Raw genomic sequence first — 26,428 nt, 5'->3', positions numbered from 1 at the left:
CTTTTCCCCACGTTGAAAAAGTGGCTTGGAGGACGACCTTTTCCCCACGTTGAAAAAGTGGCTTGGAGGACGACGCTTCAACACCAATGATGAACTGCAGAGCACTGTTAAAACGTGGCTGAATAGACATGAGGCATCATTTTATGCAGAGGGTATTGGAAAGCTGGTGCATCGGTACGACAAATGCCTCAATCTGCACGGTGATTATGTGGAAAAATAGAGTAAAGATGTACGTTTCTTTTGACATTAAAATAATTTCCCAATTCATTCCTGTTTTTTTATTACTGCCGATCGGAGGTTGGAAAAAAAATAACCCTCGTATATGTACATATTTTTCATGTTTATCTTGCAGTATTCAGTGTTTGTAGCACTAATGTTTTATTACTGCTATGAATATTTATACATGAATTTAGGTATATAATACTGTTTGATTAAATGTTTAGGTAACAATTTGGTGTTTCAAGTTTGAACACATTGCTAATTCTGTCCCATAATAAATAGCTTTTATATAACAAAAATAATTCATGTAGAGATGAAATTGCCTTCTCCTTCTGTTAGATGTAGTTTTTAACTGGAACTGAGCAAACTCTCTCTTAAAAAAAAAGCTGTTATCATGTTTACTACAAATATATTTTACTGCAATACAGCATAGCTGTGGTTATTATTTATTTACTGACATCCCCTGGATAGGGTTGCTAAAGAAGTTCTACCAAATAATTACCTGACATTTCTCAGAAATATAATTTTTGCTTACAGCATCATAAATTGAATCAAGTTACTACTTACCACATGAGCTAATTCTCTGTAAGCAATAATCCACAAAGAATGCAGTCGGTAAAAACGAAATGGTGTATGTAATTCAGAGCTTGGATTTAAGTGAAAGTTTGCTTCATATAATAATAGCTTTAAAAAAATTAAAAAAATCAATTTTAAAACAGAAAATCATGACAGTAGTGATGGAGAAGCAGTTGCAACGTTTCCATCTACTGTGTCAGGTCCACTCTGCAGATCCTCGACGGAAACTGCAGACTCTGCTGCCCTAAAGGTTTGCACGCGGGGGTAACGACACACGTTCCTCACCCGGCGGTCTACGCCGATATGCAAGCAATATGCGGACAACTTTCAAATACTAAAAAGGTTTTTCCTTAAAAACATAGTGTTGGGGTTATCATCATCATCATCATCATCCCCATTTGACAGTTACAATTGCATCCACAATGAAAAGATTCTTAATTGCAGGAGAGCTTCCTCATGCACTGTGTTGTGTGCAACGTATATGCTGTGCATGTGCAGCACAGCTATTAACATGCCAAAATGTTACTTAAAGCCCTGCTGCAACAGAAAGTTGCTGGCAGAAGGCACCAGTGTTCAGCAATAAGCAAAAAATATTTGTTGCATTTTCTGATCAAAAAATCATGAGTTGAATACAGAAATAAAACCAAACATTATTCCGTATTACAAACAAAATACTTTGTATCACCTGTAGTAAATATTATTGTGTTTACGAAATACCTATATTTTTATTTGCTTACGTTTTAACCCCGGGAATATATATATTTTTTTCAATTGTGCTTGCATACAACTAGTACAAATCCAATTGATACACGTCAAAAATAAAAAATGAATCACATTCTCCTTGCTGGCTTCAAAATAAAATCTGGCTATCTCGACAGTAGTGTCAACACGAAGCAGTATAGCAAGCAGGAGTGACATCTCATGTGACTGACCAATAGCATTTGGCTTTACTGTATACAACTGTGACATGTACGCAATTGTATCACCAAAATTATTGCTTATTGTTTAAAATAATAATTCACTTTTTACAAATGCTGAAATGAATTCTGAACACAAAAATATACTGTAAATACAAAATGTTTTCAACACAATGAATGCCATTTCCATTTTAGGTAAACATTAACTCACAAAAATAAACAAAAACTACTCTCAAGTCTGGTTTATTTTTCCCCTTGTACACACCAAATTCTTAACAACTCAAATACATCCAATTTCATTTCAAGCTGCACGTTTAGAAAAACTTCGCATTAAAAAAAAAAGGGCAAACATGAACATTTTGTATTGTTTTGCAATTCCGTATTTTGAAGATACCCAAACAATAACCTAATGGCTCACTATTTTAAGACATTAATTCTCAAATAATTTTGAAATTAAATTCATTTATTCTCGATGCTGTCCAAGCTGGCACGTGACTAGCGAAAACTTAAACAAGCAACATGTCGGTATTTGTTATGAATAATAATGAAATCACACTAACTAAACATTTTTTCCTGCAATATGCAGAAATTCCCTGACATTTTCCGGGTTTACTCAGACTTTCTGAAATTCCCTGATTTTTTTTCCCCAGTTATCCCAGCCCGTAGCCACCCTGCCGGACTACTCAACAGAAAAGAGTTTGCCGACATAAATTTTCCTGATATGGTTAAGCAGAGCACAATTTTACAAATGCAAATGTTCAGGGATCAATTTGAGGCAGCTATCAAACATGGATGTTAAACAGGTTTCCATTGAAGTCGTATTGGAAAGAAAGAAAATTAATGCTGCCAGTTACTAGATTTAGATGAATCTTTTTTGATCCGAGATAAGCCATAAATAGGGACCGGAAAAATTTGCGGGTTCAACGACCTGTAGGAATGAACTCCATAGTCCTACGTACACTCGGTCAAATGTCCACCCAGCCAGTGGCTGCTGTCTTGTGAGGCGTCCCAACGTATAGCAGCCTGTGATTCGTATAAAGCTTCGGTCGGGTGTTTCTCATTGGCCCCCGGAGTCATCCAGGTGAGTTGCGAGCCGATGGCAGAGGCAGCAACTGAGGTATAACTATTTGTGTTTCAGCCTGTCGCGAAAAATGAATTCGCGAATTTTTCCGGTCTCTAGCCATGAGTCATGGTGGCTGCCCGGGGTTCAGCGCTGGAAGCGGTGCGAAGCAGGGAGTCACACCGTGGCGAGGGGGTCGCGGTCGGAGGCGGCCACCAGGAAGGCCACCTGGCCGCGGAGCAGCCGGCACAGCTGGGGGGCCAGCCGGCCCAGGAAGCCCCGCTCAGAGTCGCTGTGGTTGCACAGGACCACGTGGGCGCCGCCCTGGGTCGCCTCCAGCACGTCGTGGTGCTGCATCTCGCCGGTGAGCCACAGGTCCGCGCAGGCACCGCGCAGCACGGCGCCGCCCGAGCCCGCGCACACGGCCACGCTGCGCACCTCGCTGTCTGCACCCACCACCGTCACGTCAATTACTATAATACTTTCAGTCAGTGGTTCCCAAACGGTGGGTCGCGACCCACTAGTGGGTCCCGGAAGGGTTACAGGTGGGTAGCGACTCGATCCTAAAACTATCAGAAACCATCGAATAAACCATCAGAAAAGATAAGAAAAATCGAAGCAAATCGATTCGCGTGTAAACACATACCTATTGGTAAATAAATAACTGTTTTGCTACAAAGTGCTTATATTTTGTTAACCATTTTCTAATCAGAACACAAATTGTTTATCAATAACCAATCTGTATCTTAAAAAAAAGCTCACATATATGTTTATTTGCAATATTTGATGGTAAATTATATATACATAAGGAAGGGATACGATAAAAATAAGGATTTTTACTCCACCATGGACCGATAGACCATGGAGGTATTCCTCTAAGGAAAGGTGGGTCGCCAGCTGAAAATGTTTGGGAACCACTGCTTTAAGTAATAAGAGTTTCCTAGCAAGGAGAAACATGAAGTCGTCGGGATCTAGCGCTGCCTCGTGAGGCTTGTTTAAATAAAGGCGGAAATTGCTTCCTGCGACTCACTCGATGTTTTAAATCACTCCATAGGAATGTACGGTTATAGTGCATTTTGTATGAGTTAAGTGTTTTTCGTTTTTATATTGTTAACATTGTTTTTTGCTTTTGGCATGGTGATTAAAATTAATAATTAACCAGTGCCTTCGTTTGTCGCACTCTGCTAATCTGGGATTTAAACTTGCTGGCTACGTGACATCTCATCAACAGCAAGGTCACTACGTGATGGACCACGAGAAGGTAATGGAACATTGATGGAACGAATCGACATGGCAGACGGGAGCACCCCGAGGAAAAACCCCACCGGTTCGCGGCAACTTTCCCCACTTTTCTCTCATGCAAAAAAAAAACCAAATTGCCTAGTGTGATGTTAACCCCCTAACTACAGATGATTAAACAAAACATAAAACAATGTCTGGCTTATAGAGTGATTGTACGGATGAACTAACTGATCTGATGGATTGATTACCAAGAAGGGAGGAGAGTGACTATTACAAAGATCAGAACGTTTGATACAATAATGGTTCTTACAGTGGTTAAGGTGTGCTCTAATGATTAGTGGACAGATCTGACCATTCACACGTTATCCCCGCCCAAGTCGAGGCAAGCACGACAAGCGAGGGCTGGTGCTGAAATGAGCTGAGCAGTGAACACTTGCATCCTGGCGTGACCACGAGCTGAACTAGGGCCAAAAGGCGGGCATCCGACACCACATCCATAACTCTTCTTACGTTTCAACATTATGTTGGGAGACATCGCTGTTCCATATAACACATCTCATCTACGCTCCCTCCATTCACTAGTCACGCTGGTCACAGCTGTGATTCACACCAGTGATCTCATCTCCTCAGGCGGGAACCAGGGATGACGATGACAAGTTATCTACAATCCTAGCTCGTGAGTTCAAACAAGCACGGCTATCTGCACTAGCACAGCGGGACCTTTGAATATATATACTGTATAGAAGTCGCCAGCCCAGGTTAAAATTTCTAATACGGTTTTGAGGTAGTTGGTTAATTCACCGCCGCAATCGCCACCATCTCTAGGGCATCGACTCGTGGTGGTCCCTAGCGGAGAAGTGTCGAACTCTTCAAACACCCCTTCTCCCTCCTGTTGAACGAACTTGAGCTGCAGTGAATGATGGATGGGGGGGTGCGGGGAATGACAGCGGGCGACAGCGCTGCGCTCTAACGTGTAAATAACAACTAAGACGATACAGGACGTTACGGCAGCGCACTGCAGCGGTTAAGTTCCCAAGCTGCTCATCACACGCTCCTGTAAAACGTAGAGTAAATCCTATCCACTCGCGACTTCTATACAGTATATACATATATATTCAAAGGCGGGACGTACCCATGTCGCCGCCCGCGGCCAGCGCCAGCCGGACGTGGGGGACGCCGACGTGCTGCTTCACCAGGCTCACCGCGCCGCGCACGGTGACGGGGGCCTGCAGCTCGCACAGACGCCCCATGCCGTGGCCCGGGAGCGGCTCCTGCCACACGCATCCCCGCATACGTGCTTCATACTCGAGTGGCTGGTTTATCGGAGAGTCCTGAGTCTACAACTACTTATGTTGATTTTTTAAAGAATTAATAATTATTCATCTATAGTTTTCTGGCACAAACGAAACAAAAGGACCTAAATATCCAGTTTCAGGGTTTTTTTTTTTGTGGTAACCCCAAACTGCAAACTAAGATATGATGAGATATCTTCACATTATTGCACATCATTATCAACATATGCCACGTAATATTCCCTGCATGACCTCTGAGGAACTTCCTTTTCACACCATACACCATTTAATTACAGTCATTTTATTTAATTATTTAGCATTTTCATCATTACTACCTCAAACAATACTTTTCCCTTGCAATATTGTTTTGATATTTAATCATTCTATAAATACTGGCCACTAAAGAAAAAAGAAATCGAGGTCAGCCGGAACGTAGTGAACAAAATGAATTAATGTAAAGTCTCCAGAACAAAGGCTAGCCGACCTCAACAGCAAATTGTGTGTTCCGGAAGTAGCTATGACAATCGCAGGTCCATGACTACAATGTCTATCACTGACGTAACACAGCTTCTAGCGAATGGTAACTAGCAACACAAACCCTTGGCTACAAACCTCCTCCACTTTAGCGATGGACATGCAGGAGCTCGTGTTTTCTGGGAGCAAGTCAGTGAACGTCTCTGTCACCAGAGCCAGCTGACTGGAAGGACATTCGACAGTCAGGTGAGTTGTCGTGCCGGTTTCGAAAGTGTGCCTGGAAAAAACAGATACACAGAACATGGTATTTCACGTAAGAGCACATTGAATTTGTTATATAACATCCTGTGGCTGCAACAGGAAGAACAGTGACACACTAACACAATCATGGCCAAATGTAACCTGCCCACGACATAATCGTGCACAGCCCGCCTAAAGAATGCATAAGAACCCTGTTATAATGTTCCTGCTTATGTTTTTCTAATTATAACATTTTTTCATATTTTTTAAGACCCAATATTTTCCACATTAGGACAATGTACTTATTTCCTGCATATCATGTTTCACGAATGGTGCATTTTCTGCTTATAACGTTTGCTTTCTAACATTCAATAAATGGAAAAAAAAGGGGTTTGTCTGTAAAGTCGGTTTACGGGCGATAATTTTACGTGATAACGTGAGTGGAAGAGAGATAGATGCGTCACAAGCCGAACGCTTAGGCCGATTGTGCCTCTTTATCACTTGTTCCGCGCTCTCGCTTGCACGCTCGTCTCAGGTGTGCAGCCGGCGTTCATCGATTTAAAGGACGTTATCACGTCAAATAAAAAACCCAACTATTCCAACACTTATCCCATCTGTGGTTTTACTTTTACACTTTATGTATGTTATTGTTTACAATCACTGTTATAGTGTTACACCATAGATGTAGTTTGTTCAAACAGGACTGTAATGCAATAACCAAATGTAAGTGTGCCACAACACACGTTACACATTAGTGCTGGTTAATGCTGTGTATTTGATATAGGTACCAAAGGTACATAATGTTCATAGTTACGTTTCTGTTGGCACTTTTGTCTTGGAAAAAAAATTATCAAATCCTTCGGTTTCTTGTCATTCTAGTGTGTTTTCAGATGGATGTACATATGTGGCGTTACAACATTTTAGTTGCCAAATATTCCGTGATGGAAAAACAAAAAATGTTTTCTATTGCTGATAAAGAGTTAAATTTATTTCATTCGTACGTAGGTATCCCCAAATTAAACATTTTCAAGTGGCAAATGAATTGGAAACAGGCACTCCTGCTCTAGCATCAATGTCAAAAATCATGAAAATTTTACAGAAAATGTGTCAGTGTCTCTGTAAAGTCAAATAAAATAGAAGCTGGAAGCACAACGAAGTTGAAAATCATTCGATTGCAGATTGTTGGCTTAAGCAAATTTAACAATCGAGGGTACCCACCAGTAGTTTTATCATTAAATTTGATTACGTAGCTTGATGAGTCAATTGGTAAAAAAGTTTAACAATGACAAGTTCTAAATTGATATTTCCTGCTGTAACAGTTTCCTAATTATAAGATTTTTTCCTTATGCGCCCATGAAAAATGTTATAACAGGGTTCTACTACGTAAAATAGATTAAGTTGCCAGTAGACGATGTTATCAAGTCAAAATACACATAAATATTAAAAAATATTATTTATATATATTTTTTGTCTTTTTTCATCTCTGTACATATTTAATTTCATGGTATTTCTTCTTAGATTAAAATTTTTTTTTTTTTAGTTTTTGTAATTACAGTTTTTAAGAGAATTATTTTTTGACGTGACGTCTAATAAATCGATGAACGCCGGCCGCACGCACAAAAAAGTGTCCCGTTGTGCACATTGTCCCGTTACGCTCATTGTACGATTGCGCCGTATCTATCTCTATTCCACTCGATTGGAACAACCATCGATTTGACTTTTTCGAGGCACATTAAACTTGATAAAAGTAAATTTATCAACTAAATTGTAGATTTCATTTCACTCCTTCTTTGTATCCATACAAAATAGTGATAATTCAATAAAAATGATTCAATTTTATTCATAAAAGTATGCAATCATTTCATCAATGTTTTGTTATGACGTCACGTTAAACTATCGTCCGTAAACCGACTTTACAGACAACCAATTTTTTGTTTATTCATCACACGCCACACATGGCATTTATTATCCTAAAGAATAAATAAAACGTGAAACACTGTCGTTAAGAAACGTTATGTCGTTATGCGGGAGTCTGGCCCTGGAGCGGAGCGACCGAGCTGAGACGTCGCGTCAGGACGGCCGGACTGACCTGGCTCTCCAGGCGCTGCCTTCAGGGGCGGGGCCCCGCGCCCTCAGAGCCTGCAGGAAGCCGGAAGACGTCACGTCCTCGCCCTTCAAGAACGTGAAGTCAACTCGGTGGGTGAAGCTCGAGCGTTTGAACGACTGGATGAGAGGCTTCGTGCACTTTGTCTCTGCAAAAACAAAAATCAACCACCAAACCTGTAACCCCAAACGTGAGTTTGTACAACTCCTCATCACTAGTGGAAAGATAATTTGGTGAATAAATTCAAGACAAAAACTAAATTAATTCCTAATGCAATAACTCAGATTTTAGTATAAAAGAGGGGGGGAAAAAATCACAGAAATAAAATATTTTTTTATTTTATGAAAGTTATATTTATGGTCAGTTTTATAACAAGCTGTTCCCTAATCAGATTTTATTTTAAAAGGCTGGGTATGAAATAGTATGAAAAAAATGCATAAATCTAAGAAATTTCAACTTTTTTTATAAATGAAATCCTTAAACAGTGATATGTTAAGTGAGCACTACAGTGGAAGATCATATGCTCACATCCATCTGGCTCCCAGCCCGCTCGGAGCTCAGAGCTCAGAGTTTAGCATTACCGCCGGTTTTCATTTCAACCCAGTGTTTTCAGTTTTACAGCAGGTTACATTTCCGTAGTGATTTTCTTGAAGAGGAACAATGCTAATTTGTATTTTTTTCTTTGTACAAAGTATCTTATAACAACCTGTTTTAATCATTATACTGTATATTATAATTTTTGGTAATTCTGTTAAAACTAAATTGACGTTAACTAATTCAGCAAAATTGTTTATTCTGCATGACCATGGTCCTGAACATGCTCAATTAAAAACATATTGCCGTCCTTAAAAAATTGCAAAAAAAAAAAAAGATATGTTGTACTGTCTTGCATTATTATGTTTAAATCAATGGACAAACTAGTACTACGCACATACAAATAAATCAGTTTCCACAGACATGGTTCGTAGCCTTTTGTGCACTCAAAAATTAAGGAGTTTTTAAGGAACCTTCACTCCATCACCTTCACCACCATCAAGAGGTAGAAACCCATTTGTAAATCACAAATATACCTCACGCAAATAACAATGTACAAAAAATAAGTTAGCTGGTCAGTTCAATTCCTACAAATAAGCCCCTACTGTACAGATTTATCTATGGAACACAAGCAGTGTAGGTATGTGAATTTTATACCCCAACCATCACTTTGATCATTTAATTATATTTACTTTAAAATTTCTAAGTAAGACAATAAAACACTCCTTTTTAGTTTAAACTTGAGATACAAACTAAGAAAGACAAATTCAAAATGTTTTTTTTGTGTACAAAATCTAATCACATGATCCGAAATTTGCGAATTGTACTGGGCATGTACAAAGCATTGTTTACTGCCAAGTCAGAAACAAAATAAAATTAAAATACACTCATTTATCCATTACTTGCAAGCTATCAGTATTAAATAAGTAGTTTTTCAGGATTCTAAGTGAAATTTAAGGATTTTTAAGGGCCCTTAATTATTTTAAGACAAATTAAGGATTTTTTGCGGTTATTAAGGAGGCGTACGAACTCTGATAGATGAACTAACACAGTTTGACACCGTGCAGTTAGAAACCGTACTGGTTTATTTTTCGAGCCAGTGGTGAACGGAGATCTTGCGTGGCAAAGTGGAAGAGCAAGGGTCACCACACGAGCGGCAGACGTCATGAAGAGGTCGCAGTGAGCGGAGTGCGACAAGGAGCTGCTCACCGAACGCTGCGGCCAGCCAGTCGTTGACTCCCCCGACCTTGGCGTCGTAGCTGGTGTGGGGCGAGTAGACGGCGATCCTGTTCTCGAGGCACGAGGCGATCAGGCGCTCCTGCGGGCGTCACAAGCAACCACCGGTACACAACCTGCCGGCGGAGAGCAGTGAGCTCGTGACTACAACCATGTGCCTCCGCCTCACGGTATCACAGCACTCGGCCCACGTGCAGTTATTCACTCTCTAGCAAAATGCCACGTGGTTAGAGACCGGAAAAATTCGCGGATTCCTTTCGCGATAAGGTTAGAATCCAAAAACGTTTGCCCTTTTACCGCATCAGTGATTGGGCAACAGTTCATCTGAATGACACTCGGCCAATGAAAAACCTTTAACAAAAGAAGTATCGAATCACTAGTGTCTCAGTTAACAGGTATCACGAGTCAGTAGCCAATGAGCAGATGTCATTTTCCCGCATGCATAGAGGATCATGGAGTATATCCTAAAGGCCATTGAAATCACGAATTTTTCCGGTCTCAACACATGGTGATGCAAAATATGTATTTCAATAGTCAAGGTTGCTCAAGTCGAACTAGCAGGTGTTTTCTGGTGGCATATGAAGTCTACAAATCTTTCCGTCAATGAGTCACCTCAATCCATCGTCGGTGGTGAAAGAAGAGAGAGAAACAGGAAGTTTTACTGTTTGTGCCCCCCCCCCCCCCCCCTTTTCCAAACCAACAAACAGAAAAGTGGTGCCAACAATGAATAGCTAATCTGATGACAAATGCGGTTGGTGTGATGTTGAGGTTATATATCACCCTTCTTTGATATGCCAGAGTTTTCAAGAGAAAGTGTTTTTGATAGTTTGTGGCTAAAACACTAAAATATGCACTGCATCAAATCACGCATTTGCATCTAATAATTTTGACAAAGCTGTTATAAAAACACCAAATTAAAAAAAAATGTTCATGTCTGTGTTTAAAACTGATGATTTTTGCAGTTATAGCTACAAACACAGGTAAAGTTTATAGTTGTATACCTTAACATTTCCTATCAACTACTTAAATGCTGGTTTATAGCACACAAAATATTCCAGCAATAACAACTGGAAAATGAAATTTTTAATTTTATGTGTGGCCCTTCATTTTTAGCAGTTTTCCATCCTGATCAAACAAAAAATATTTGAAAATGCAACCACTAAAATTTGGAACTATCATGCAACCAACTTGAATGGTTCCCGCGTCACCTCTGGGTGTTTGGCATCGGAAGGTCCCTTAATGACTTGCGTGGTGACTCTGTGATCAAAATTAAAATTGCATACTTAAATTCATTTTAAATTATGTATTACAGAAAAAGCTCTTTGTTTTACCCATCAGAATTACAATATCATCAAATTTATAAGTGCAAGCAACACACGGAATACTCTGTTTCAAGCGAGGCTGCAACAAAGGCCACTCACAAGGCGAGCACGCAAAGCAGAGACAGTAAACTCCCTATTATCCGCGGGCGGATGTTCTGCGTACGCTACGAAAAAATACAGCACATATGTACAGGGTGGCCACTATATTTGTGATAAAAAATTCCAGTTTTTTTCCAGGTTTTTCCAGGTATTTTCAAGATTTTCCAGGTTTTGCAATATATATACAAAATGACATGTTTTTATTTATGTAATACATTATACAAAGCACACATTTTAAAACACGGAACTGTATAGTACTAAATATAAAACAAAAATGCACAAAATGTGATACATACCCAACTAAAAAAACAGGTGGCAGTTTACTAAATATATATTTGCCACATAACTTTAACCTTTTTTGTGTTTAAAATTTCTTCGTCTATGAGAGCGGTCTGTTTTAAGGCATCACTCATTATTTTGACTTTTTTTGCCTTGGTTCTTTTCTGTTTTTTTTTTTTTTAACCAAATATATTTGGTATATTTTGTGCGTATTAAACAGGGCACAACACTGGCCGGCTGGTGGTTGTTTTCATTCAAAACGTGGCTAAAGAACTTGCATGGATCAAGCTGAAAACATCAGGCTATACGTGTAAGTTATAAGGAATCTTATTAGTGTCATGAATTGAGATATGTTTTTCGAGTAGATATACACATCGACCTACCGGATGCTCGCCCGCGTCTTGTTTTAACTGTCGCAGCGATGTTTATTTTGACAGCTCAAGCAATTATCTTTTCCCGTGAGTTGATAGAAAAAGGTCGCTTCACACAGCATAAAAAAAGGAGCTACGCCACTTATTCCCCACGCAGGAAACACACTGGCTGCTGTCTGTCATCCCCCGCATTTCCCCCTTCATTTCTTCTAACATTCCACGTCCCGCCTCTCGCGCGAGCAATAACGAAGCGATGTAGCAGTTGCACCACGCATTGGGTCGTGTTTATGCTTTGCTGGTGACCGCAGGAGGTCCAACATGCTTTTATTCGGTATATATGATCTTTCATTGCGTTTTTTTAAAATATTTTTTTTTCTGTTTTTCACATTTTGGTCAAAATTTCCAATTTTTTTTATGGTTCCCGAGAATGTACTCGTAAAATCACTGCTTCGTTAAATCCGGTGTTCGTGAAATCGGGGTTCTGGTGTACATAATAATTATATGTTTAGTATTATTATTTTACAAATTTTAAGTGAACATAGCATTACCGACGTTAAAGGTAAGTTAATGCGGAAGGTTTATCGGCCGGCCTCAACACGCTGAGAATATTTATAAAAAAACGTGTTGTGTCGTTAGTTACTGGACATATTTGACAGTTTATTGATAAGCGATGGATTACAAGACGTCGTAGTTTATAACACCGCTAAACCGTTGGAAGCTACTAGTATAAATTAAAGTACTAATAAAACTTTGTTACAGGAAGTGTGGGCTTCATCCTGAGCAGGTTGAGTGGAAACAAAATTCTGTAACTTGCAGGTTTCTTGATTGGTTAACTTATTTATAACTCTATTGTAATTCTTAGATTTGGCATGGCTTGTAAATGCTCCCCTACCCATCGTATCGATCTTGAAACTTTTATTGCATATCTTGCATCTCGCACAAGTTCTGTCTTTCGCATCCCCAGTAGCCCATGGAACCTCAAGACTCATAACGACAGGAATACCAAGTAGACATTGCCGCAATAGCTTCCTAACAAACTGCACAGCGTAAGACTAAAACCACTCGAAGACTTGTACTGAACAGAACAAATTAGAACAACACCCCGTGTTGCACGCCGTAGTGCGGTTCATATTCCCCCTCCCCCTCCGCCTCTTAGTGACGTATTGCGTCTATGAGGAAAGAAGAAACATGACACGCCTGGGTACACTACAGTCGCTGCCAACATGACACTGTACAGATTTGCCGCGTGATTATCAGACGCCGCGATGTACGTCTTATATAAGTTGTGCGCATTTACACCGCAGCATTTGCCCAGGAAAGAAATAAAATTCCAGACAGTTTCCCGGTTTTACCCGGGCCCTTTAAAATTCCCGACATATTACCGGTTTTTCCCGTTTTCCCGGTTTGGTGGCCACCCTGTATGTAAATCTGTATTTTATTACAAGTGAGCCTAATTTGAACTCTACTGACGAGTGTATTGCGTGCAGTACACAGTGAAACGCCACAGGCCTTCTCGGAACTCACACAGTAGGCTGACATGCGTTGCTATTTCTGTCTCTGTCGCGCTTTGTTTCTAGTCGTATGGTCGAGCACTTTTATGTTTACGTTACTGAAATGTATTGTATGTTAATTATTCAGTAAAATACTAAAATTTTTAGAATCATTAAAATTTTTTTTACTGTTAATTGTAACTTTTACTGTACATAAATTTTTAGATTTTTAAGTTGAAATTAATGTTTCCCTTTTTTGTTTCCCATTTTCGGCTCTCTTGCGGATAGTCCGCGATGTTCACCAGCGCGGTGGCCCTGCCGTACCTTCCAGGTGCGCGACGTGACGGACTTGAGGGGTGCGAAGATGGGCGGGTGGTAGGCCACGATCAGGTCCACCGACAGTCCCAGGGCCTCCCGCATCACCGCCTCCGTCAGGTCGATGGTCAGCAGCGCCTTCCGCACGGGCCGGGGCGTCGCCGGCTCCACCAGCAGCCCCACGTTGTCCCACGACTCGGCCAGCGACGCGGGGGCAAAGTCCCCCAGGGCCGCCACCACCTCGCCCAGCCCCAGGCCCGCGCTCTCCCCGGCCATCCCTCGGGACCAGGCACCCGCCGGGCTCCGTCCAAGCACAATTCTCTTCAAACAGGCAGCTGACTTAGTTCCTACCGAGTTCATTCCCCGGGCACTCGCTGGTCTCGCTCACTGAGACATCATCTGGAAAAACAAAAAAAAATAACCTACAAATAACGTTTGTGGAGTTCAAGGACGAACAGAAGAGCAGATGCTCTGAAATCCTTAAGTGTTGCTAGGATTTGAAACTGGAGGGACTTCAAAGCTGGAGGAAGGGCGGGAGGGAGCAAAGAAATCAGTGTATCAAAAGACCATTCTACTGCGACACAAGGCCACCGTGGTTAAGTCTGAGATCTTGCCAATACTGATTTAATGGATTACACAACTTATTTTATTTTTTTGAATAATATTAACCACTGTTAAAAAAAAAAAAAAAAAAAAAAAAAAAGAGGATATTTAGGATGGTAGCTGAAAGTAAGTTTATTTAGCATTTCTAGTATCTTAAGTGAGTGTGATTTGATGAGATGATATTTTTTAATGTTAAATCTATATTTACAGATATTTCACCTTTCAAAAAGTAGAATATCAGCAAACTGTAAAAATGAGTTGGTTGATTTTGCATGTCTATAAATCATAACATATAACTTACAGCGTGCTTGATTAGTTTCAGAGATATGACTTTTATAATAAAAAAAAATTGACCACCTTTTCACCCCTTTTGCAGTCGAATATGGAAAAATTGTAAAGGTTAAAACATATTAAATCATAATTTTGTACATTATTCTTGCCCAGTTTACCTTCATCATAATTTGCTTTTATATATGATTTAGTACTATAAAAACTTACATACCCCTGTTTCACTGCTTTTGGGGTTAGATATCGAAAAATGGTAAAAGTACTGTACATGAATTATTTACCAGCAGGGGTACTTGGCTTTTTTTAAAAATTACTGGTGAAAAAAGATTGGTATTATTACACAAACAAATAGCTAGCTGATCAACTAAAAAAGTAAACATCGGATGAATCATAAAATTTATAACAGTTGTGGTTTTTTTATAAAATTGTAAAATCCAAAGAAGTATAGTTCCTGAACACATAAGATGCTGCATTTGGAGATTCACTAACAAGTGTAAAAGTTGTTAGTAGTGCAGGATGATAATTATCTTCTTTAACTAGAGCTTCGTCAGCAGGAACCACTTGACACTGAGATATGTTGGTAAAACAAAGGTCAAGTAGATTAATCATTCATTGCTTGTGTAACATTACACTGGCCTAGACCAGGGGTGTAGCCGGGGGTTAGGGTTTCTAACCCCCCCCCCCCCCCCCTTAGCCCCAAATATTTTTCTTAACTGAAAGCAGGTTAGCTAAAAGCCTCGGTGTCTTACTGCTATCACTGTTTTCCAGGAGGGGAAGATTAAGCGAGCCCTACCGATTCTCCTTCCCTTCCCCTACCCCTGTCGCGAGCAGAAGCTATAAGGTTGTGACGCCGTGACGGGTCCCAAGCTTTCAAATATCTTGCACCTACCGTATTTAACCAGCGCGTTAATTATAAGCAGGTGGTGACTAAGCTTCCAAAAGTGTAAGGATCGCTGTGTGTGTATAGAATTGAGACGACATGGTGTCATGTAACTCTTCAAGCTAAAGCTTCTAGGAATAGATCAATTCTGCCGAAACCCAGCCCTTTTTTTTCCTCTTTTATTTGTATTGTCGAGCTTCGAGCATGATTTATGATTTTGAGTGGACATAAACAAGGCACTTGGATCGATAAAAATGTCTTTAATTAATTTCTTACTTCATCACTCAAAAAATTTTTTATTAAAAAATTAATAATATTTTTACCATTACAATATTTAAAGTTAAGTACCAAAAACTGCTAAAATTGCACTATTTTACACCTTAAAATCAAATTTTTTCCGGGGGACTTCCCCGGAGGGGGGGGGGGGGGAACCATGCTTCTTAACCCCCTCCCCCCATACACAAATACTGGCTACGCCATTGGCCTAGACCCAAACTAAAAGAAAAATTAATTAACCTTGTTGATGGTTTGTGTAAATACATTATTGTTAGTTAGATTATCACACCAATCAAAGCCTGGAGCATTTAAGTCACCAAGAATAATAAAGTCCTCTTGATAGGACGAGAGTTTCTTCAAGAGCATCAAAGTAGGCTTGAAATGTATTTACAGTGGTTTGTGGGGGTAAGAAAATATTGCCGAGAATTCCATTTTTAGTTCAGGTTAATTTGAGTTTTACCCAGACTTTTTTTTTTTTTTTTTAAAAAAGAAGTAAAATCAAGCATTAGTTAACTGAACACAAGAGAAATTTTGAATTATTGACTGCAGTCAACACTCCACCACCATATTCTTTCTGCATCAAAACTGCAACTGTATCATTTCTAAAGATAAGACAATTGTCTGTAAAATAATGAGGATTGATACTGAGGTTGTTAAACCACATTTCTGTTAAACATATAATATTGTGATTGGAATTAAGCAGGTTATCAAAAAATTCAACTGATTTGGATCTAAGACCTCTGACATTTTGATAAAATAATTCATAATCTGCAGGGACGGAAGGCAGAAGTGGAAGCAGACTGAGAAGACGGCCTGGTCCGTCATGTGTTGATGCAGTGTTAGAGTTCAGTTGAGTAGACGTTGGCAGCCACTTGATCCAGGTGAAGCTTGCCATGATAGGGGCTAACCAGGCACCCACCTGGCCAAAACATATTCTTTATTCTGACAAAATCATCAACAAAGACCGACACATGAAAAGACGAGTATGTATCATACTTAGACCGGAGCTTCGCAACTTCAACATGCAACAAATTTATGTTAATTGGTGAAGTTTCCAGCAATCTCCTGTTCCTGAACGGAAGGGTCAAGACGATTGACAAACAGCGCCTTTGATTTTTTTGAAGGCAGGTTTAGCTCAACCGTTTATAGTGTCGGAATGTTCCAGATTCCCATTTGCATCAGTGCTTTTTTACGTTCATAAACAAGATTTTCTCCAGTGATTACTTTAGGTCTGGGACTTGCATCCATTTTGCACTAAAATGAATCCATCTTGATCTTTGTCGACGTTTTGTCTGGTGACGCCACGGCTGCCGGCGTTCTCTTCATGGCGAGCCGAATGTATGTCAGCGGTGGTCACCCACAACCACCGCAGTTGCAACATCACGTGATGCATTCTTACCTTGCGAGACGCTTGACGAATTTTAAGATTGGCTATAGGTTTTGAGATTCCCACTCTGAGATCATAAACTTTGTTTGTTTTCACGCAGTTCATTCTTAATATCTGCCGTTTCAGAACGAAAGTCCATCAAGAGGGTTTCGAGAATAGTATTATCGTTCTTAAGTTCATCAACCTTTTCACTAAGGACAACAACCGTTTCAATCAGATCTTCCACCTTCAATAAATTCAAATTTGAAGTGTACAATCATGGGATGACTATGAATATCAGTATGATCAGATTTGGATTTTTTATTTGGCAGTGATTTGAACTTTTTAGTGTGATCGGTGCAAGACACACTTAAAGATGAAACATTATCAAGGGGTAAATCAAACCCCAAGAAATCAGATCGATTCAAAAATGAAGGATTATGAATGTTCATCATACAGATGGCAACAAGACGAAATACATCAAATAGGCCAAGGACCATGCACGCACATGCCCGTAGGCTATGAACGCTTGGCCACGACTGCTATGCTTAGTTAGATTCGGAGATAAAATTACTATACAACTTAAAAACATACTTTCCCTTTTTTTACCTTTAGGGAATTAAATTTAAAAATATAAAAATTGTGGTTGGTAGTTTTTGTATTGTTTTTATTGGTATCCAAAATCAATTACTACCCTTATACATATATTAATTATTCTTAAAAACAGACTTACCCCTTTTTCACTTCTTAAAGATTGAATTTCACAAAACATAAAAAGTTGGGTTGGTAGTTTTTGTATTTTTATTAACAGTACCAATCATAATTTACGTACTACCCTTAATTAAATTTGGAGATATAAATATTAATCTTAAAAACATACCTACCCCTTTTTCAAACCTTAGGGGTTGAATTTTGCAAAACATAAAAATTGTGGTTGTTTGCATTTGTATGTTTATTGTGGGTATCAAATATCATTTACTATACTTAATTAAATTCAGAGATATTGATGTTTTAAACATACTTACCCCTTTATCTTCCCTAAAGGGTTGTTTTTTGCTAAATTAAAATTTTTTTGGTAGGATGGTTTTGTTAAGTTTATTAATAATACCAAAAATCTTTTCTTTAACTTGATTAGTTTCAGATATAATTATCTTATAACCATATTTACCCCAATTCCTTTGCCACTTGAACATGTGTTCTTTTAATTCCTGGCCAAAAAATGAAATAATTTCAACTCTATCAGCAATAGAAAACTTTTTTCCACCCATCACGGAATATAGTTTGCAAACTGAAAACACACCAGAATTGCAAGAAATGGAATGATTTTTTTTTTTCAAGACAAGAGTGCAGATACATACATATCTTCAAAGTATTGATTACACAGCATTATGCAGCACTAACTTATAGCACTAGCACACTTAGATATTTTGTTTTGCAAACAATCCTATTGGAACAATCTACATCTATGGTATAACAGTGTCTGTATACCAAAACATTAGTATAGTATAGTAAATGTAAATTGTACATTAAACTGTTCAACATGTTAAACTTCTCAGAAGGGATGAGTGTTGGAATAGTTAGGTTTTAAAAAACTTTTTTTCATTTACTGAATTTAAGAAAGCAAACATTATAACCAGGAAATGCACCTTTAATGAAATTTTGTACACAGGAAATAATTACATTGTTTTTAAGGAAAAAATGTTGGAACTTAAAAAATATATAATGTTATACGCAGGAAAACATTGTAAGCAGGAACAATATAACACTGTATTACTGTAATGCTACTGTTTTTGGATAGAAAAGTTATTTTTTGTAATTTGACATTAATTACGCCTAGTTTTTTTTTTAGGCATTTAATATCCGCAGTTTAATTATGCATCAGAACAACTGATTGTGTAAATAAAACACATCATTGTTTGTGGCACACAGTTTCACTGATCCATCATTTCTTTTTTCAGGAAAAAAAAAAACTTTAACTTCACAGTTCCCTTGATGTTATCTAGTGGCATTTTTAAAATGGCTACTACTGTTGACACGAAAATTCATTCTATTTACAGTAGCATATGGCTGATATTATTGAAGACGTAAATATTCCGTTCTAAAAAACTAAAAAAACATAAGGCTTATCCTGATTCTCTGCATTAAGAACATACCTAGAATGATTACATTTAACAATTGTATAAACAAAGACAGTTGATGCTACACAACAGTTACTAACAGAGAAAGCAGATGCATCACAGGTTAGTCCTGGTACTGCCAGATGCGTATCTCGCCGTTATCGCTAGCAGACGCCAGCATTCCCTCCACGCAAGGGTTCCACTTCACTGCATTCACGTCCTCCGAGTGTGCGTTGTGGCACGTGTGCACCAGTTCGAACGTCGGCTGGTCGGGGTCGGAGGCCGGCTCCTCCCGGAAGACGCGCACAATGTCGTCCCCGCAGGCAGTGGCCAGCAGACCCGTCAGGTGGCACCACGCCACGTCGTACACGGTGCGGCCGTGGTAGCCGTGCAGAGCGCACACGCACTTCCAGGCCGACTGCTCGGCCGGGGTGGCGATGCCCTCGGCGTTGCCCGGCCGGTACTCCTGCCAGATCCTCACCGAGCGGTCGTCGCTGCAGGTGGCCAGGCGGGCGCCCGTCCTGTCGAAGGCCAGGCTCCACACGGTGGACTCGTGGGACTCCAGCGTCGCCACGCACGTCCAGTCGTGGTCCGACGGGTCCTCCCGGAACAGCCTGACCGTGTTGTCGTAGCTGGCCGACGCCAGCACGTCCTCCAAGGGGTGCCACGCCACCTTCTTCACGTCCTGCGTGTGGGCGTTCAGCACGGCCGCGCACTCGAACTCGTCGTCCTCCACCTCCCACACCCACACGCTCTTGTCGCGGCTGCACGTGGCCAGGAAGGCCCCCGACCGGGACCAGGCCACGCTCTTCACCTCGTTCTCGTGCCCCTCCAAGGTCGCGATGCACTCGAACTCCCGGGAGCCGCGGTCCCACACGGCCACGGTGGCGTCGAAGCTGGCCGAGGCCAGGCGGTTCCCGCACGGCGACCACGACACCTCGCGTATCGTGCGCTGGTGGCCGTCCGTGAGGATGGTCTTCAGGACCCACTTGCCGCCCTGCTTGCCCCACACGCGGATCACCTTGTCCTCGCCGCAGCTCGCCAGGAAGTTGCCCTTGGGATGCCACGCCACATTCCACACCCGACCCTCGTGCCCCGTGAGGCTCTGAACCAGTTCCAGCCTACCCATCACCTGAAACCACACTGTCACCACACATTCAGGAGGATCGAGTGTGGGGAAGTGCATCTCACGCAACTTTCACTGGAGCAATTATCCCAGCAACTTTGTGCCAAACCAGCTAACAAGTCCTTGGAGAAAAAAAAAACATTATGGCATACGCAATTTGTAAACGGCCAGTGAAATAAAATAGGTATGAATTGGTGTTCGATAAGAGCATTTCTCTTTTCCCAATCAAGAGCTTAAAATATTTCACCACACAAGATTTTATATTTTTGTATAAATAAATATATTTTGAGGTAATGTATGGGCTGCAATTATTTCAGATATCACTGCAGATACATATTTTTTTTTGCAACCATCTCATTTTAATTCTCACCACTAGACTGCTTAAAAGGGCATTGGTGTACATACTTCATTACTAGTAGGTAAATGTTGAAAGATGCTGCTTTATAGAAAAAATAATAATAAATGAATAAAAATTGTATTTTTGAGGACAGTTTAACTACTATTTCTTGATGATCCTGCAAAATAAAATTTTCCATTTTCACTGGATTCTAAAAACTCAAAATGTAATTGGAAAAAAAAATTAGGGGGGAGTATAAAAGTGATGAAGCCCAGGAATATTGTGGAGTAAAATTAAATAAAAATGAGAAAACATAAAACCAAAAATCTGAAAGTCGCTGCAAGAATTATAGGTAATGATCCGAATCACGTATCCAAGTTAATCCCTTGATCCTGATGGCATGATCCTGTGGTACATATGCTTGCTGTTTTATTTAGTACATAGATAGATCCTGAATATAACAAAATATCACAATACAGACAAATTATGTTCAGGTCTTGAGAAATTTTATTTTTGATTTCAACTTGTGATCATAATTAATTTTTATATCATGTACCACAGGATCACTGTGTACAGGATAATGTTATCATGATCCATGGATTAATTTGGATACATGATACGGAACATTTACCGAATTATCTTACTATTTGATTAATTTTCCACAAATACTACTTAAAAGGCTAAATTATTAATATGGTGTACATATTTTCAATAAATCCCCTATCTTGTATTGGCACACTGCCAATGTTTTTTTTTTATTTTGCAATTAGTGATACTTTGTAACACAATACATCTACAGTCCATTGCTTTCAGCAGCATCTGGTAAATCGCATCAAAAGAAATCATCAGCATATTAAAAAGGTAATTTATTTTTTCTGACAGAGCTTCTGGTCAATATGAGAACAAAATGAAGTTCACTAACTTATGTCATCATAAAGCAGATTTTAATTTGGAAGGTGAGTGGCATTTTATTGCTTCGTGTCATGGTAAAAACACCTGTAAGGTGTGGGTGGTACCGAAAACCAGAGGATACCAAAGCAAGTCTCCAGCAACTGTACACTAACCACATATTGACACCGGCAGAAATGATTCAAAATTGTCACAAACATTTGAAAGGAATCGCCTACACTTACATAAAATATGAAGAAATCATTCAACATCACAACAGTAGGTCTAAACTTCATCAATTTGAAGACACTTTACCAATTACTGCAGTACAAGTAGTTTTCACTGTTTTGTTCCTGTTTCAGAGAGTAACCTGAAGTGCTTCAATGCTTCACAAGCTACGGAATATGAGATTCATTCCACTACAAAAGCTGTACAAACAACACTTCACAGCAGAGATTCTATCGCAAGTGTATATGATGATCGTTGGTGGCTGGCAGAGGTGAATGACATTAGTGATTTAAATAAAGATGTGCTTGTGACATTTTATCACTCCGCCAACCTAGGCTATCTTTTAAGAAAAATGAGAAAGACCAGACTTCGGTGCACATGAACAATTTTTTAAGGAAATTAAGTACCTTAGAATCTACAGCAACTACTGGAAGGACACATCACATTTCCCCAAAACTAAGTGAAGAAATATCAAAACTTCTTAATGAATACAAATCAAGGTCAACTGATAAAACATGATCCAAGTGTCCAAAGTAAATCAATAATTTTGTGATATGTAAGTTGTAAATAATACATCAATAATTTTACTTGAAGTTTTAAAAGGTTTTAACAAAGGTATCCAAAGTAAAAACTGTATTATAAAATAGTGATTAAAGAAGCCTCCATATACAGTGAAACCTGAAATGACCCTGAAACAAATTCAAATTATTAAGTTCATTCAGCATTTGAAGTGTGTCATGTAAATAAGGTAAGTTAAAATGTAATCAGTAATATTAGTTGAGATCATATTATTATTAATGATAAGAATAATACCTACTGTCATATTTAATGCTACATCGTTCTTTGCAAAAAAAAAATGTTTTTATGGGATATTTAAGGTCGTCTAACTTGACTAACCTCGGGTTAGCCAGATCTGAGTAATACAAGTTTACGCAAACCTTTACAAATACAAAAGTCAGCATGTTTTATAAAACACTAAAGGCTGCCATCTGAATTCAGATAAACGATAACAATTTAAAATTAATTTTTTTTTTCAATCTTTAACCATGTAGGAATCTACAAACAAAAAATCATTTGATTATAAACTGGTCAAGAAACCCCCTTTGGATCACTCGACATGGAACGACCTTTCTTCAGTATCCTTCCAGCATACCCCAGGCCTGCCTGCTCTTCATCCCTAATTGCTCCTCCACGTAGTTTCTTTTCTGGAGAACTATGCCTACTTGGCCGCTTCAATTTCTTCTACCCACCACGCAGGGCTTAGACAAGGGAAGGGGATGAGAGAGAATATTTACTACCCCCCCCCCCTCCAAAAAAAAAAAACCTAACAAATCTATCATTTACACAAACAAAAGAAACGGATTTCAAAGCAAACGGCAGGAAAAGTGGTTCTGGTAAATATGTAGTTGAGCGGTATTTGCAAAAAAAAAATGTTAAAAATCCGAAAATACCTTTATTATATGCTCTTAAACTTCCTCTTTTCATTAAAAGTGGCGGAGATAATAAATTCCAAATACTTTAGGAGATATAGAATTTTTAAATTTCATCACAATACCAGTGCATTCATGTGGCATTCACAATTGTTTCTTGTTTACGAGTATCTATTTCTTTATTGGATAATGATGTCACATGATTGTTCGTGATAGGCCAGAATTCAAATGAACCAATACGTGATTATTTAGTTCATTTATTGTTTAAAACGGTGTTTAATTACCGCCTCCAACTTAGGTGAGTTTTTAACGTTTCTAATTTTAAAGTCTTATTTGTTATTTGAATATTGTTGCGCAAGTAATAAGCAAAAAAAAATTACGTGAGTTCCTACTGTCCATCCTTTGTCCTGGTTGGTTAGGTCAGGTCAGTTACATTATAAATAATTTAAAACTAAAGAATAATTAAATTTAATTCACATTATTTTTAATGTCGGCTTAGTTTGAAAGTATTAATACCTGAGCTAATCAACCATTTTAATAATTACGCATTCACGAACACACGGCAAAATAACAAAAATTGTGACGGTCGAATGGTTGCACAGGTCTTGTATTGCAAAATTAAAAAAATTTGATATCTCCTAAAGTATTTGGAATTTCTTATCTCCGCCGGTTGTTTTGAAAAGAGGAAGTGAAAGAGCATAGAATAAAAGTATTTTCGGATTTTTAGCATTTTTTTTTTGCAAATACCGTCCAACTACATATTTACCATGGTTCTAACCTCTCCCCTGAAATGTAAATTCTGCATATGCTCCTGCCTATATGGCAAAACCTCTATTTATTTATTTTGTTTAGAAAACCTCACTATCTTTGTCTACCTTCATATTATTCCTTTCCTCCAATCTATCCTAATCCTACTACAATACTCCCTTTTCAGCTTCTCCGTCATGGCCCCCACATTCTATTACGGGCCCTGAACCCAGGGGTCCACCCAGCCCCACCCTTGTGGGGGCCATGTTCTCCGTATACCAGTCATCTGCAAAAAGGCTCATGTCTACTTCTATGCTTCTCCAATGTAGTTGAACATGATGGGGAAAAGCAGTGTTCCAAGTAGTCCTGAAATTACCCTGCGAAACTGCTGAAGCCTGAAAACTGCTTCTACACTCGTACCACCTGTTTTCCGTTGGTGAGGTAATCTCCAATCCACCTCCCTTACCACCCCTTTCCATCCTCAATAAAAAATTGAATGCAGCATTTAGAAATGGTTCTCTATATTGACGAAGCAGGCACTAATCTGCTTTCCTTCACCGACTACCTGTACCAACCCTCCAGTAATCCTGCAGCTATTTCACAAGACCTGACTTTTGAACCCGCGCAGCCTCACGGCCAGCCAGTTTCTCCTACCACATGCCTGTGAACTATATCCTACATGTCCTTTCCCACAGCTGATGTGAAGCTTACCACACCAGGTAATTCCTAATTATATTTTCAAATTATTTTACAGTATTTAAAATGTAGCTAACCTAACCGAAGGTGAAAACAATGTCATAGTGATTTTCGTGAGGATGTTCAGTTGGGCTAAATTACCTGTATTTAAAATAAAAGTGTTTGTATTTTATATAATTAACTATATCTCCACAAAGAACTGGAAAACATCTGTATTTTATAGATGATTAGTTATTTAAACTTAATTATTAAAACCTACCGCGTATCGAACGTAACTACAGTACACCGAACTTCACGTCGACCGTCAACCATAGAAGTAAGGAAGATCGTTGATAACTAGTACTAGTACTTTATTAACTCTATGGAAAAAATATTATTCTTATTTTTATTAATTAGCTAGGGTGGCCTTCGGCGAAACACACGCAGCCATAGGGTAATGCGACAAAATGCAAATCGTAATCATATCATATGAAATCAAGCAAACCTCAGTAAGCAATATGGGTCAATGTTTCGTAGAGCAATCATCATCAGCAATCAATGACCATCATGTAAATTTTACACCCATGCCTTACCCGGGACTCGAACACAGAACCCCTCGCACTGTAAGCAGGTGTGCATCCGACTATGCTACGGAGGTCGGCAACTCAAAGCAAACTAACGCTCTTTTAACCTTTGTAAAACAGTGAATTGTGCGATATTAAATGGCAACATTGTCGCCGGCTGGTCGACTAGTCCCTGACAATGCTGCTGTTCTGCCGGCTACTCAGGGTTCGGTAGAGGGGGGTCCGGGCCGCGTGGCCGAGGGACTTAGTCTCCAGAGATGAAATGAGAACAACTCGAATAAAGTTTGATGATCCTTTATACTCAAGACGCTGAACACTTTACATGGGGCTGCTGCGTTTCCGCCTGTGACTATTTCTATGTGGGTCGAAACCCGATTCTGCGCACTAATATGGTAATGTAAATACGGGACGTCCCGCCCGTGACGAGTATTACCACACTGTAAGGAATAGATGTCTTTACGACTCGCGCGCAATAGGATGTCTGCCTGACTGTACACCACAATGACCGCGGAGAAAAGTAAAAAAGCACAAAACATACAACTGCGAATGACCAATTTGCAAAAATAAACCGCGACTCGCAAAAACTAGCAGAAGACAACACCTAGACTCGGTGGCTTGAGTTGGAAAGTAGCGACGATCAGGTTAATCCCTGCACCGTAGGTAAAAAAAGACCCGGAGTCGCGTAGGGAGTTGCATTGAAAAAGGTATTTGGTGATGACTATAGTTACCAGTCGTGAAGAATCAGAGAGACAAAACTTGAAGGCTCCCCATGGTACGCGCACGTCCGCTCCGGGCCGCGAGTTGATCAGAACTGCCGCAGGGGTTGGCGTGCGGAGGGGGGGGGGAACACTCCCTCCATGCGCCAAGGTTATGCCGCTCGTCTCATCTGGGTGAAGACTTGGCGAGGGGTGCATTCTGCCAGCAGGATCCAGTACTGCGGGCTGAGGCCGGGCTGATGGCCTTCGGTCGGTACGACGTCAACTTACACTGCTGACGTCGACCCAAGTGTCTCCCCGGCTCCTTCAGGCCGTTATGCCTCGCCAGCGCCATCTCTTGCGTGTTTAGTGCGACACAAGTGTAGGTGACATGCGACGTGTTGTTTCTATAAAGGAT

The 26,428-nt window shown here is 39.7% G+C and overlaps 2 protein-coding genes across 2 annotated transcripts; both read right to left on the bottom strand.

Annotated features, from left to right (window-relative positions):
- Positions 1–1,941: 1,941 nt before the first annotated feature.
- On the bottom strand, positions 1,942–25,074 carry LOC134530102 (NIF3-like protein 1). Its single transcript, XM_063364699.1, has 7 exons — positions 25,012–25,074; positions 13,780–14,169; positions 9,868–9,976; positions 8,110–8,272; positions 5,919–6,057; positions 5,147–5,285; positions 1,942–3,218 (listed from the first exon to the last, which is right to left on the bottom strand). The coding sequence occupies exons 2-7, from the start codon at positions 14,128–14,130 to the stop codon at positions 2,950–2,952; spliced, it is 1,170 nt and encodes a 389-aa protein (XP_063220769.1). The 5' UTR covers positions 14,131–14,169; positions 25,012–25,074; the 3' UTR covers positions 1,942–2,949.
- Positions 18,816–25,064, bottom strand: LOC134530103 (probable cytosolic iron-sulfur protein assembly protein Ciao1). The gene is made up of 2 exons (XM_063364700.1): positions 24,894–25,064; positions 18,816–20,443 (listed from the first exon to the last, which is right to left on the bottom strand). Exon 2 carries the CDS (start codon positions 20,427–20,429, stop codon positions 19,425–19,427), a length of 1,005 nt encoding a protein of 334 aa, XP_063220770.1. The 5' UTR covers positions 20,430–20,443; positions 24,894–25,064; the 3' UTR covers positions 18,816–19,424.
- Positions 25,075–26,428: the final 1,354 nt, after the last annotated feature.

Source organism: Bacillus rossius, chromosome 3 (assembly GCF_032445375.1).
Source record: "Bacillus rossius redtenbacheri isolate Brsri chromosome 3, Brsri_v3, whole genome shotgun sequence".
NCBI classification, from domain to species: Eukaryota; Metazoa; Arthropoda; class Insecta; order Phasmatodea; family Bacillidae; genus Bacillus; species Bacillus rossius.
This window is presented reverse-complemented; position numbering and strand designations above follow the sequence as displayed.